The sequence below is a fragment of the Labrus mixtus genome, chromosome 20, assembly GCF_963584025.1.
Source record: "Labrus mixtus chromosome 20, fLabMix1.1, whole genome shotgun sequence".
Taxonomy (NCBI): domain Eukaryota; kingdom Metazoa; phylum Chordata; class Actinopteri; order Labriformes; family Labridae; genus Labrus; species Labrus mixtus.
The window spans coordinates 20,021,507-20,034,449 of record NC_083631.1 but is presented as its reverse complement, the minus strand read 5'-3'; the positions used below and the strand labels follow the sequence as shown (position 1 = coordinate 20,034,449).

The 12,943-nt window shown below is 39.8% G+C and overlaps 1 protein-coding gene across 2 annotated transcripts in view; it reads left to right on the top strand.

Annotated features, from left to right (window-relative positions):
* Window positions 1–5,270: 5,270 nt before the first annotated feature.
* Window positions 5,271–12,943, top strand: part of radil2a (Ras association and DIL domains 2a) — a 29,493-nt gene continuing 21,820 nt past the window's right edge. For both annotated transcript variants that reach the window (XM_061065838.1, XM_061065837.1), the window contains exons 1-4: window positions 5,271–5,856; window positions 7,653–7,991; window positions 8,278–8,513; window positions 11,817–12,148. In XM_061065838.1, the coding sequence (XP_060921821.1) occupies window positions 5,726–5,856; window positions 7,653–7,991; window positions 8,278–8,513; window positions 11,817–12,148 (1,038 nt within the window). In that variant the 5' untranslated portion in view covers window positions 5,271–5,725. The remainder of the gene's footprint in view (window positions 5,857–7,652; window positions 7,992–8,277; window positions 8,514–11,816; window positions 12,149–12,943) is intronic.

Here is a 12,943-nt window from a genome sequence, read left to right as displayed (position 1 = left end):
TGGTCCCCCCCTGTGGCCACCCCTCCAAAAGGAAGAGCCCCCCCTAATAACACATACACTCACAATCTACTGTGATATTAACTGAAACAAATATAAATCATGGCATTTAATGATGCCTATTATTTGTTATAATATTTATATATTTTTAAAGCGATCATCTTTGTCTATTTTTGACCTCGGTTTAATGTTCCCCTCTGACAAAACAACTGGCCCCAGTTTGGCCCCCTCAGTAAAAGTGGTCTAGAACCGCCACTGGTGGGCCCTTAAAAGGATGCTACCCTGAAAAACCGACACAGGCGACTGCCAACGTTCAGCTTTAAATCATCTACCAAAGTCCGGATGAAAAGGAACTTCAAAAGTATCTGCCATGTCGTGACGCTTTTCCTACTAAAACAGAATAGAACCAATCACAAGATAGAAGATGGGAGATAATGTTGGGATGAATTTGATTGGACAAAGCTTTTTAATTGGTCAAAAATACTGATGATAAACACCTCTGAGGGCAGGATGAAATGTTTTACAGAAAGAGAAAATACAATTATTTTAATCTAACAATACTCAGATAATGCCTTATTGAAATATATTTGGCAGATAAATTAATATTTAATCCAGGAACACTGGATTAAACCAGGACAATGTAAAAAATGACATTATGTACTTTCAGCGCTTCAATTTTGAATGTAGCAGTAAAAGCTTTAATTTTATTCATTTTATTAATACACATGGTGAATGTTCCAAAAGTTGAATTAACGTCCTTTTTTTCAGAGTCTCTGTGGTTCAATTGATGCAGCTTCCTCTTCCTTTTCTTTTATTGTACATTACTTATTCTTCCTCATTTGTAAACGCTTTATACGTGGAGGTTCAAAAACACCACTCAGTACTTCTGCATCGGTGGCTCAGTCACACACTTACAGGAAAAAAACTTCAACTGAAAAAAATACACTGAGAATATATGTACGTATGTGTGTATACATTAGCACGTACATGATGTTTTTTTATAGTCTCAAAATGCTTTAAAAGAGATTTTAATTTAGTTTTACTGTAAATGATTTTCTCTTGTAGGATCAAAATCCACTTTCGTCTCTTAAGTACGTAAAGAAAATCCCCTTATAGACATTTTGTAAATGTACATGAGGTTAGTAATCTGCTGAAGCAATCTGTTGAAAAGGAAATCAGAGGGTGCTCTGTTATCACAGAGGAGTATCATTTAGTTCATGGAGAGAGAACATGAACTTGTGTCGTCAGTGTCAGCCATCTTTGCTGAACATAAAAGATGTTAGCACGTTATACAGAAGAAAGTTGTTTTTAATAAGCACAGGGTAACCAGAATGAGCACAAACCACAGCTTCTCACAGGAGCTTTATTTACATTGGTACAAACACTGGGTGTATATGCAAACTGAGCAGAGCATCTGCAGGGTCAATCTTTGTGGTCATATGATTTAACTGAATTGTATCTAATTTGCATTACAAAAGTAAGATGCAAACACCAGATGCTGTTCGTAGTCCTTATTTATCTATATGAAAAGTTGGACTGCTACATGTTATGGCAGTAAATTTAACCTTTATTATTTCTTTAAAAAGGTCATTTTGGAAAACGAATGAAAAAAAGCAGTGTGTTGTTCATTTAACACATGGGTAAACAAATGGATGTATTGTTCATTTGAATTCCTTGTACAGTAGATAATTGCAGTAGCAGGGACAGAAAATCTGATTACATAAAATTACCTTGCTTAATGATAATGGGTTTTTCTTAGAGTGGATTAATATTGCTTATAAGATCTAATCAGACATGTGACTGAAACATGTCTGATTGATATTTATCATTAGTTTAGTGTCCTGGGGAACAAGCAGATTTGGGGCTTTTAATCATTTTCAAATATCTGATAAAACTGAATTGATCTTTCATTCATTTTGGTGGTCTGAGAAGAATCAATTTACAACATTTTGCATAAATTTTTCTCAGCATGAATTTCAGTTTAATCATTGTGGTGAAGCTTATCATGGATTTAAAGCTGTATTGAAGAGTTTTGCCTGCTGGCCTAATTGTATCTTTCTTTAGAATATGTCGTTTTTTTGCTTTTGTAATATAATACAGTGATGAAACAAACATCAAATGACTCTTGATTGTACAATTTCTCATGCTTCATCTATTCCTCGTCGCCATTTATCTGTAGTTTCCTTATTAAGCTCAAGATACATTTTTCATACAGTAAAAATAGACTTTCACTATCAGAAAGACGTTTACTGTTTCAGTTTGCAGACTGACTACAGACTGAGCTTATCGTAATGTGGATGACCTGAATCTTGCTGTCTCCAAAACCACTTGCTGTGCACAGCATCTGCAGGTGGAGTTCACGCACATCCGCCTTTAAGCATGTTACCCAATACCACAAAGAACTCATACTGTATGTGTGTGTAGAGAGAGAGAGAGAGAGAGAAGGTTTGTGAGGGAGAAATGATGCAATTTGTTACAGATTGAATATGAAATGCAACTTTAACTTTGTTGTCCTGCAGCCAGGTGAAAACAAGAGACATTTAGAAAAACCGGGTCATAGATTCAGACATTAGAAAAACAGAGAAAAATTCAATACATAAATACCAGAGTCCATCGAGTTACAACAGGAAATCGAGGTATGTAAAAAAAAATCCATAAAACCATCATTAAAAGCAAAATAAAAACCCATCATTAGTCATCAGGATAATCATTAGAATTCAGCAGCTTGATGGTGTGAGTTATAGAAGATGTTTTCAACCCCTTGGACTTAATATCTCCTGCCTATAAGGGCATACCCTCAAACTCACCAAAGAGAGGATGTCACGGTTGCTGTAGGAAGTCTTTGAGCCTTAGCTGTTTCTCTCTCACTGAAGGGGAACGACAGTCCAGGTAATTACACCCCAATGATTTTACAGGCAACTTTAATGACGTGTTGCAGCCTACTGTGGAGATTACCAAACCAGGTGATAAAAGCATGAAGCTGTTGTCATGCAGATATCCTACACCAGGTCTTATTAGTGGCATGTTGCACCATTATGTTGCTACGGTAGCTCAGACTGAACAAACTTAACATTGGTTAGCTCATTTATTTTCCTGTTTCTGCCTAGATTTGAAGCAACTGTAGGTTTCATTTCATGCTTGGAAGGGGAGAAAGAGGACAGCAGTTGTCAGGTAGTTGCATTCTACAACTTCACCACTGGATGGCACCAAATCCTGCACACTACGAGGTTAAATACAACTTTGAGATTCTTGTTCTTTACTACAGTATTTGAATGTCATGCTGTTGTTTGTAAACCTAATCCATAACATAGTTAAGTAGACAGTCATTACTCACAGAGGTATTTTCAGAGGATGTACTTAATTTCTGCTACATTTAAGTGTGAAAAATCGCATATTCTTCCTTTAATCTTTCCATGTCTGTAAACATTCATATTGAATAGTTGTACATTATTAATCTGATAGACAAATTGTTAGTCTGTATCATTGATTTCTACAGCTACTTGTTAATAACATGCTGTGTTGCAGCTGTGTGACAGTTCACCTTCACTGCCACTAGATGGAGTTATTGATATGCCTATGCATGAGGACTCAATCTTCAAGGTGAACTGCCTGTTAGGATAGGATAGGACAAGATGATACTGTATTGATCCCCAGAGGGGAAATTCGGGCATTGCAGCAGCAAGACAGAGAAGGAAGTAATACAAAACACAGAGGATAGATAAGATTTATTACAAAGTTGTACACAATTATTTTACATACCAGTTTCCCAAATGATTTTGTCAGTTTGTCCTCAATTCTTCTTTATTTTGATGTTCCTGTAAACTATGTTTTGGATCCATTATGTTTTTTATGTTTTTTCTACAAAAGAAGGCTCAGAATTTAAATTTCAGGCCAAATATTCCACTATTAGTGCCAATGTTTCAGTTACAGCAGACATATTTAAAACAGGCCAATTCAGGGCCTCAAACGACCTCAATATGTCCATTCATTCATCTATAAAGATGAGTAAACAAATAAAACAGGTCTATTGTCAGGTAGCTTGAATTGGTAGCAGTGGCTTGAACGTTCTTTACACGCTACCTTTTACATCAGCCTGTTAATAATGTTACCTTAAAGTCTTTATTTGTGATTTTTCACACTTAAATATAATATAAATCAAGTATCTCCTCTGAAAATAACTCTGTGAGTCATGACTGTCTACAATGGGTGTAACACCAGAGTCCCACTGTCTGTGATGTTTCAGAGTTTTCAGAGTCCTATCTTCAGTTTGTTTACATCGCCCGGATGGCGGCTGACTCCTCCCCTCGCGTATAAAAGTTGTTTAATTGTTTAAATTTACATGCAGCGTGAAGATGCGAGCATAATAAAGATCGCTGGCATTAGCATGCCAACACAACAATGCACCGCGAGTTGTTTTGGTTTCATGCTGGTGTTTTAACTTGGTAATTTCTTATCTTACTTACTTTGTCTATTTATGTTTTATATTTATATTTACTTTTTATTTTTATTAATATTATAGGTTTTTTTTTATCCTTTAACCTCTTGTTTCTATTTCTTTTACTGCTCGTACCTTCTTATTGCTTCTTATTATCTTTTTATTTGCTTTGAGCTCTTTTAGTTTCTTACATCTTTTTAAATCTTTGTTCCTCTTGGTCTCAGCTCGTGTTGTTGGGTTCTCGTGTTGCCTGGGTTCTTATGATGGTTCTTGTGATGGTTGGGTTATACATGTCTGTTGGGTATCGTGCACTTTGGGTTCTTTTCTGTTGAATTGTATTTAATTATTTTTTAGTATTTTGCATTTGTTATGTTCTTGCTGTTGTTCATGTTCTTCCGTGTTTGGTTTAGTTTGTTCTTGTTTTTGCTGTTTGTCAAAGCACATTGTAAACCTGTGTTTTTAAAAGGTGCTATATATAAATAAATAAAGTTATTATGCTGGTGCTCAAGGGCGACATCTGCTGGATCAAAAAAATCGCATATAAAGCCTTTAATCTGTTGTGGAAATGAAGATAAAAGGCACATCCGCAAAACAACATAGAAAGTTTCATTGGCATCTTCTGTTATGTGATGTGGTCCCCCCCCCCCCCCCTCCCCCCCCCCTCCACGGATGCTGGGCACATTTGTGTCCCCTGTTTGCCTGTTGGTGTGTATGAGTGTGTTTGAGTGTGTATGAGTGTGTTTGAGTGTGTATGAGTGTGTATGATTTCCCCCGCCTCCTCGCGGCCCAGGCGTGTGGAGTTGAGGTGACGTCACTTGTAGTGGCTCGTGTCTCCAGCAGCAGGTTGTTCATTCAGTCCCCTCCAGCTTCCCGGACCGCTTGGAACTGAAGGACTTCCACGGACTTGAGAAAACGTGTATTCCTCAGTCAGGAAAAAGGGGGAACTGGAGTGACAATGTCTCTACTTCATTTCAAGCTCTGTTTGGATTTCATGTCACCGAAAACTGATTTGAATAATCGGCTCTTTTTCGCTTTTCCTCTAACTTGTGTGGGAATGTAACTCAAGACCATCTCATCCACCAACACTTTGAGATACTCTGAAACTCTACTGAATATAAAGGTCGTGTTGGACACCTTTTCGTGATTTATGCGGATTTAACTGTCGACTTTGGAAGAGGAAATTTCTCTGGGCTACTTTCCTCCCCTTCAGCCAGGCTACCGGCGAATTGCCTAATGTTCATTTCATTCTCATATTGATATTTTAACAGTTTTGTTCATGTAAGACTAAAAGTAATGATGATTTCGGAGGAGAGAAGCAGCCACGTTAATAAACAGGCTCTGAACTTCCCTGTGGGTTTACTTATCCGCTCTCCAAAGAAGCGCCTGGCCAAACTGGGGAGGAAACCCAGCAATGGATCTCTGCAGTAAGTACACACCCCAATGTTCAGCACGGATTACTATAGGCTATAAATAATCAATATTAAATAGTGTGAGGTGCTTCCTCTTAACTTATGACCATTTAAGATATATTGTCAAATCAAACGTGATATTTAAAAGAAAAATTAAAGCCAGTTTGTTGAATAAATATGTCAGTGAGATACTGTTTTGTTTCGTGATGCTGTAACAAAAATGTATTGTGATGTACTTTGTATGGTGCATAATGAATTGGTAAGGAGGATTTACAATGGGGCTGCCAGTGGCTGTGTTTGCCTGCAGCCAATTTAATTAAATTTAATGTATTTTAAATTTAATTTAAATTGTTTTTGAATGAAGTGTTCTGTTTTGTTTTAATTAATGTTTTGTGAAAGAGGGGCAGCTATTATGAGATTAATCTTCTTTCTGCTCCTTTTCATTCAAAATTTGAGTTTGTTTGTTTTTCTTAACTTTATTGTTTCTTTGAATGAAATAAAATTGACAAATACAATTTAAAAAAAAATAAAAAAAATTGTTTATGCACAGTAACGTGGTCTATTAGAGATTGTGGAAGCGATTAGAGATCAAAATTCAAACGATAAAGCTAATTCAAAAATTAAAATGCCTTAACAGAAATGCTTTCTAATTTTCAGAATCTATGAGTGTATTATTTGACTCAAAAATGATTCATTTATCTAATTTGAATTTTAGTTTTCAACTTCAAAAATGCACATTCTTTGACTAAATTAAAATGAAAGAAGAAAATGACATTTGCTTTATCATTTTCAAAAAAATGCCCCGCTAAATTTGTATCATAATTCAAATGAAAAAGCTAATTTTAAAATGAAAATACAGTAACAGAAACACGTTTTAATTTTCAGAATATAGGTGCATTATTTGATCAAATATCACTCTTGTCTGCATAATGTGTTAATTATTCTATCAAAAAAACAGCACCTGTTAAATAGATATTTTTGATATTTTCTTAATGTAACGTTGTATTGATTAAATATGTCATGATATGCTCCAGAAATGCATATATTATTGGTAAAGTGGCACAAAAACTTAAACATTGTACAGATGTATTTTAAGGTGCATTAAAGCCTGCTTTTATGTGTTTTTGCTAATGTTTCAACTATTCCATTACAGTACAGAAAGTTTTTTTTTTTTTTAAAGTTAATTAACAGTTTCCGCCTTTCTTTATGTTGTATGCACTTCTGCCATAGTTATTTTCTGAAAATGTTAAGTGGCATACAACTTGAACAGGTCTATACTAGGGCTGGGAAATATATGTTTTTACGATATATTGATATATTTTCAAACAAGATGTAGGGCAAGACAATATCGTTAATATGGATATAGTTTATGTTGCATTAAAATAACGTTACAGAGGTGCCAGGTCACCTTTGATCACTCACTGATGATGACTGACTGTCTGTCCCTCTTCATCCTGCTCCTCCTCTCTCTCAACATTTTTTATTTTGTAATAGCCTATTACGTTTTAAATTCACAAACAGGTAGTTTATTTTTCCATGTGTTTTCACTGTTAATAAAATACATATCTATATATATCGACTATCGCCATTCAGCTAATCAATATCAAGATATGAGTTTTGGTCCATATCGCCCAGCCCTAGTTTCAGTCACCATTGTGTTAATCCATTAAAATCCCTGTGGACATTCACACACTGGGATTAACTCCTTTCGGGAGCCTTATACTAAAAGTACAAACATTTTTGTTTCATGATCACCCCGTCATGCATGTTTAAAGTTGTTTCATCGGGTTTCCTCCTCTGTTCCCTCTCAGGTCCAGTAACTCGGACAGCATTGTCCAATCCTCAGACAGAGTGGTGGTCCGGCAGCCGGCCAAGAGCAAAATCCGCCGCCACAATAACAGGCTCTCTAACGTTTTCAACCACAGTCCAAACCTTCGGGACAGGGGACGCCAAGGCACGCCGCCCAGTGGAGGCAGCCTGGCCGGTGACATACAGGCTGTGGACGACCCGGCGGAGCTATCCAGTCAGATGTCCGTACCGGGCATCCTCAAGATCTTTGGCAGCGACATCTGTCAGGGGACAAACTATAAGAGCGTGCTGGCCACCACTCAGTCAAGTGCCAAGGAGCTGCTGAAGGAGGCCTTAGAGAGGTGAGGGGGAGGGGCTTCAAAAACGTCAGTTTGATGTCATGATGGTACTGGACCAAAATAAAGCAAATTTCTAAAATTTTTAGAATTGATCCTGGAAAGAAAATTTAATTTGTATCCCAAATTCCATGCCAATCAACTTTATGGTTTCTGAGATATTTCAATGTGGACAAAGAGTGGTTATCCGATGAGCATCTGCTGCATTCTTCCTTATATCTGTTTTACAAGGTTGAAAACCCCCACCACTTCTATTCGTCCTCCTGTTTTAACGTCTTATCTGTTTCTTCAGGTACTGTTTGGAAAAAGAAGACCCCAGCGACTACGTACTGTGCGATGTGATCGGACAGACGGGGACAGTCAACCAGTGGAGGAGGGAGTGTTTCCGGGTGGTGGGAGACCACGAGAAGCCCCTCATGCTGCAGTCACTGTGGAAGCCAAAGGAAGGATTCTCCAGACGCTTTGAAATCCAGCTGAGAGCGAGCGTAGAGGAGCAGAGCTTAAAGGACAGAGACACCGTTACAGCAGGTAAATACGTGGCTAACACCTTCACGTGTCCCGTCCCTGGTCTGCTTCAGGGACCAGAGGTTGGGCCTCACATCAAACCGTCCTCAGTGATAAACACAAGCGACCCTAACATCTCTGCTCCTGGTTATAAATCACTGAGTCTGTGTGACATGGGGAGCCTTTCTCCTGCTCTCCTACGACCTCATTGTGCAGCTTATCAGCGGGGAGAGCAGCAGAGAGAGGGAGGTCTGGAGGAACAAAAGCGGCAGGGAGGGACACGGGAGGTCACTGTGGCCCCCTCTCTTATCTTTGTTTTATTGCAAGGGCCCCTCCATTAGGGCCCCCGTGAAACCTGGAGGCAGCTCCCCCCTTCTGAATGCGTCCACTCGCCCTGTTATTCTTTCAGTCAGAGCTTCACTTCCTGCCCACTGCGCTCTGAGCGACCGCGTTGACTCTGGCACAGGTCTGTTGTGTTTCTCCCTGTGTTACTTCACCGATTTTTATTATCACTATTATTCTTGGTCCCACTGATGTGTTGGAAATTCCTCGTGATTGCTGCTTCATATAAACAGGATCCAGACGTTAAATTGTATCTGTGTATTAGGTTTGGCATGATTTTTCAACACTTCCATACCTTTCAATACCACTTGTTTTTCTACAATTCTACAATTCTACAATTCACTTAGCAGACGCTTTTATCCAAAGCGACGTACATCAGAGAGTAAGTACAACACAAGCAAGGATCTAGAAAAAAGGGAACAATGTCAGTAAGAGCAAACGATCAGCTTTGAGTCTGATTGGACACACAGGTGCTGACAGGAAGTGACCAGAGGCAAAGCACAACATTGAGGGCAGTTCTTGAGAGCTCTAATCAGTATAGAAACCATCTTATAAGTCGTCGTTATCAAACAAAAACCATCGTCATTACCATCATCATCATCATCAATAATATGGAGACCATCATCATTAAGTTAGTAGGTATTCATGAAAGAGCTGGGTCTTTAGCTTTTTCTTAAAGGTGCAGAGGGACTCTGCAGATCACATGGAGTTTGGAAGTTCATTCCACCACCGGGGGGCGACAGAGGAGAAGAGTCTAGTCAGAGACTTAGGACCCTGTTTTTAAAATAATATAATCTGTTATTTTGACTTTTGATAGTTTCCAGTTGTCCCAAAGCTTTAAAAAAAACAGATTTCACACTTAGCCTGCTTAAATTTGATCCATTGAGTCCTGCGTCATTCACGCTATCACACCATCTTTATGCAGTCAGATGAAGCTCAAGCTAGCTATCAGTTCCCCTCAGATTAATTTGTAATTAAGTGGTGAAATAAATGCTTTTTGAAATGGTATCGTGTTGACATGGGCTGTGGCTCAGTGGTAGAGTTGGGCGTCTCTCATGTCAATGTGTCCTTGGGTGAAACACTTATCCACAACTTTGTCCCGCTGCTGCGTCAGCGGTGTGTGAATGTGAATGAATGGATTGGTTAATACTGATGGACACTTAATTTAGCAGCCTCAACCATCGGTGTTTTAACGTGGTAGAAAAAGCGCTTTGTGTAGTCAGAAGGCTGGAAAAGTGCGACACAAACACGTAAAAACATAAAGAACAGCTGGACAAAGACTTTGAGTTACACTCTTTAAGTTTGTTCATCTCAATTCTTATTGTTATGAGATTGTAAATTACATATTTATCTCATATTGTGCAGGCCTGCTATGCAATATTTATATAAACCAGCCGCTGTTCACTGTCAATGTGGGATGCAAATGCTCCTGTTATGTCCTCTCGACGAGGCCTCTCATTTTATCGGAGCCTTTTGGAAAATGATTTGTCTAATGTTAGCATAAGCAGCTTTTCAGCTGGTTGCCGCTGTATGAATAGTTGGAATAAACATATTGTGTTGTTGCTTTTAGAAGCCTCAGACTTGCGACAAACTTTACAGCAGACTGTGGTTCACCAATGGGCAGACGCAGCAAATCCAAATAACTTTCTGAAACAGTGCTCCTCTGCCAGCAGCTACTTAGCTTAGCTTAAAATGGAAACAGGGGGAAACAGCTACCCTGGCTGTGCTGCGTCTCTAAAGCTCTGTGATTAACACCCTATCTTGTTTATTCTGTCCGTACAGAAACTGAAGTTTGACAACAACAGTTCAAGGAAGTTTCTTGTTTCAGACTATTTCTTGACTCTGAGCAGCAAAAACACCAGGAAATAGTCTGGCGCATGTCCCCCATGAAACAGGAAAGCGTTGGTTTTACTCGTAGTTTTTTTGTGCGGATTAAACAAACAAGATTAAATGTGTTGGTTCTTAAAATTTTAAGTGCTGAAGGAGACTTTTGTTACCCTTGGAAAGAGCCGGGAAAGCTGTTTCCGGACTTTGTACCGTAGCTTTTTCCAGCTAGTTATTTAAGATACATAAGTCATATCTTGGTTTTGAAGTGAACGTTTTAGTTTCCAATAATGGTCCTAATGCACAGGAACTAAAGAATTTCAGAAATCTGCAGCCTGAAAACCCAAGTTCCAGTGGATCTTTCAGGTGGGGTCCACCTTCCTATGCTCTCACGGATCAGGGACACAAACGTTCCCCTCCACAGTGTGCGTGTTTCAGGCTCTGCTGAACAATATGGAGCACTCTGGTTTTCACAGCTGATAAGCGGAGCAGAGTGGCGGGTGTGGAGTCTGCTCCAAACCAGCTGAACGGTGTTTGTGTTACGTCAGACGGATCCGAGCGCTGCTATCACCTCCCTCTCCTGCACATTTCCTCTCCTTCCTCTGCTTCATGTTTCATCTGAACTGAAGCCAGAACACTGTTTGACCAGAGGAGTTTCAACAGGGGCTTTTTATCTTATTTATTTCTGTTTGGTGTATGGATTTTACTCTTCAACATCATTTCAATAACTAATTACCTTCTTGGTCTTTGCATACATCCATATTTTATTCTCTACATGAAACAGACTCCATCTTTTATTCACTGCCGAGCTGTAACTAACATTTATGTACATTGTCATTAAGTATCCCTGAGTAGGCCAATCACGTTTCCATTTTTGTCTAAATGTGAAAAAATGGCGCTACAAATGTCTATAACAGTTTCTCAGAATCTTAAAAATCGAAAATTTAAAGTTAAACATGATCTAAATTCAGAAATTCAGGAATCTACCTTTGAGGACCTTTTTTAGCTAGTTAAGAAACAGACTATAAATGATGCACAAAAGCAAACAGAGACCCAAATTGACATTGTGTAAAAGATTGTAACCCGCAGATATTCAGATTAATTAAAAACTCTGTTTCTCGGTGTTGACTTGTCCTCGTTCCTCGTCTTGTGGTCCATCAGGGATCAACGCTCAGGCCCGTAAGCTGCAGAGGGGCCGCAGCAGGGTGATGTCTCTGTTCGTGGACGGCAGTGAGAATGACGTGGACGGACTCGGCATCTGGAGGAGTCTGAGCGAGATGGACCTGCCCGCCATGGGGAAGGAGGCGGAGCGGGCGCGGCAGAGCTCCGCCCTCAGAGAGGACGGCGAGGCCGAAGCCGACAAGGAGGAGCTGAGACTCGGCCTGGAGAAGGAGGAAACGGAGAGCAGCGACGATAACACCACCCAGTACTCCATCCACCCGCCGTTCGACTTCCCCTACTTCCTCCTGCTGCAAGGCTACAGCCACAGACAGGTGAGGGGGGGGGGGGAGGGAGGGGCAGAATCAAATATAAGTTTTATATTTTCATCAGATTCATGTATTTAAAACTCCCTCTCCACACTCTGGGCGAGAGATGTATTATAATGCAGAAGTCCCCAGCCGACTTCGAACTGCGTTTCCGCAATTAAGCTCAGAACATCTTTGTGCATTGATTCTATGATGTCGTAATATTCTCGTCCCAGTGTGTGAATTCAAATTACGCTTCGGCACAGCGGGAGCTCCACATACACACACAGTCAGACGTGCACACACACACACACACACACACACACACAGCACTGCGCTCCCTTGCTGGCTCAGCTGATCCCTTCTCGCCCCTGAAACGACTCTGTTACCACCGCTGAAGATGGCCTTACGCCTCCGCGACATTCAGATTGAAGGTGAAACGTCAGAGGGACAGAAATACTGCGCCTCAAAAAAGGGTTCCTTTTTACAAAGAACAGCCCCGATGACTAATATAAACACAAAGCACATTCTAGACGAAGGTTCCTCTGAGCTATCTGTAGATTAAACTGCCGTTTGAACGCTTCGTTCTTGAAGAAGCGTCTCCTCCTCTGTACCGGCTTCAATGACAGTCTGCTCAGTTTGTTGGCACGTGCACACAAACAAGAGCTTAGCCGAGACACCAGGGTGTTAAGACCTTCAATCCAACACTCTCCTGTTCTTAAGAAGCTGCAGGAGAAAATCCAGAGTCAGAGAGCAGAGATTTACAGGAAGAGGAAAGAAAACAGTGTGGGCTTCTCAGAAATACTCTGACACAGACCGAAG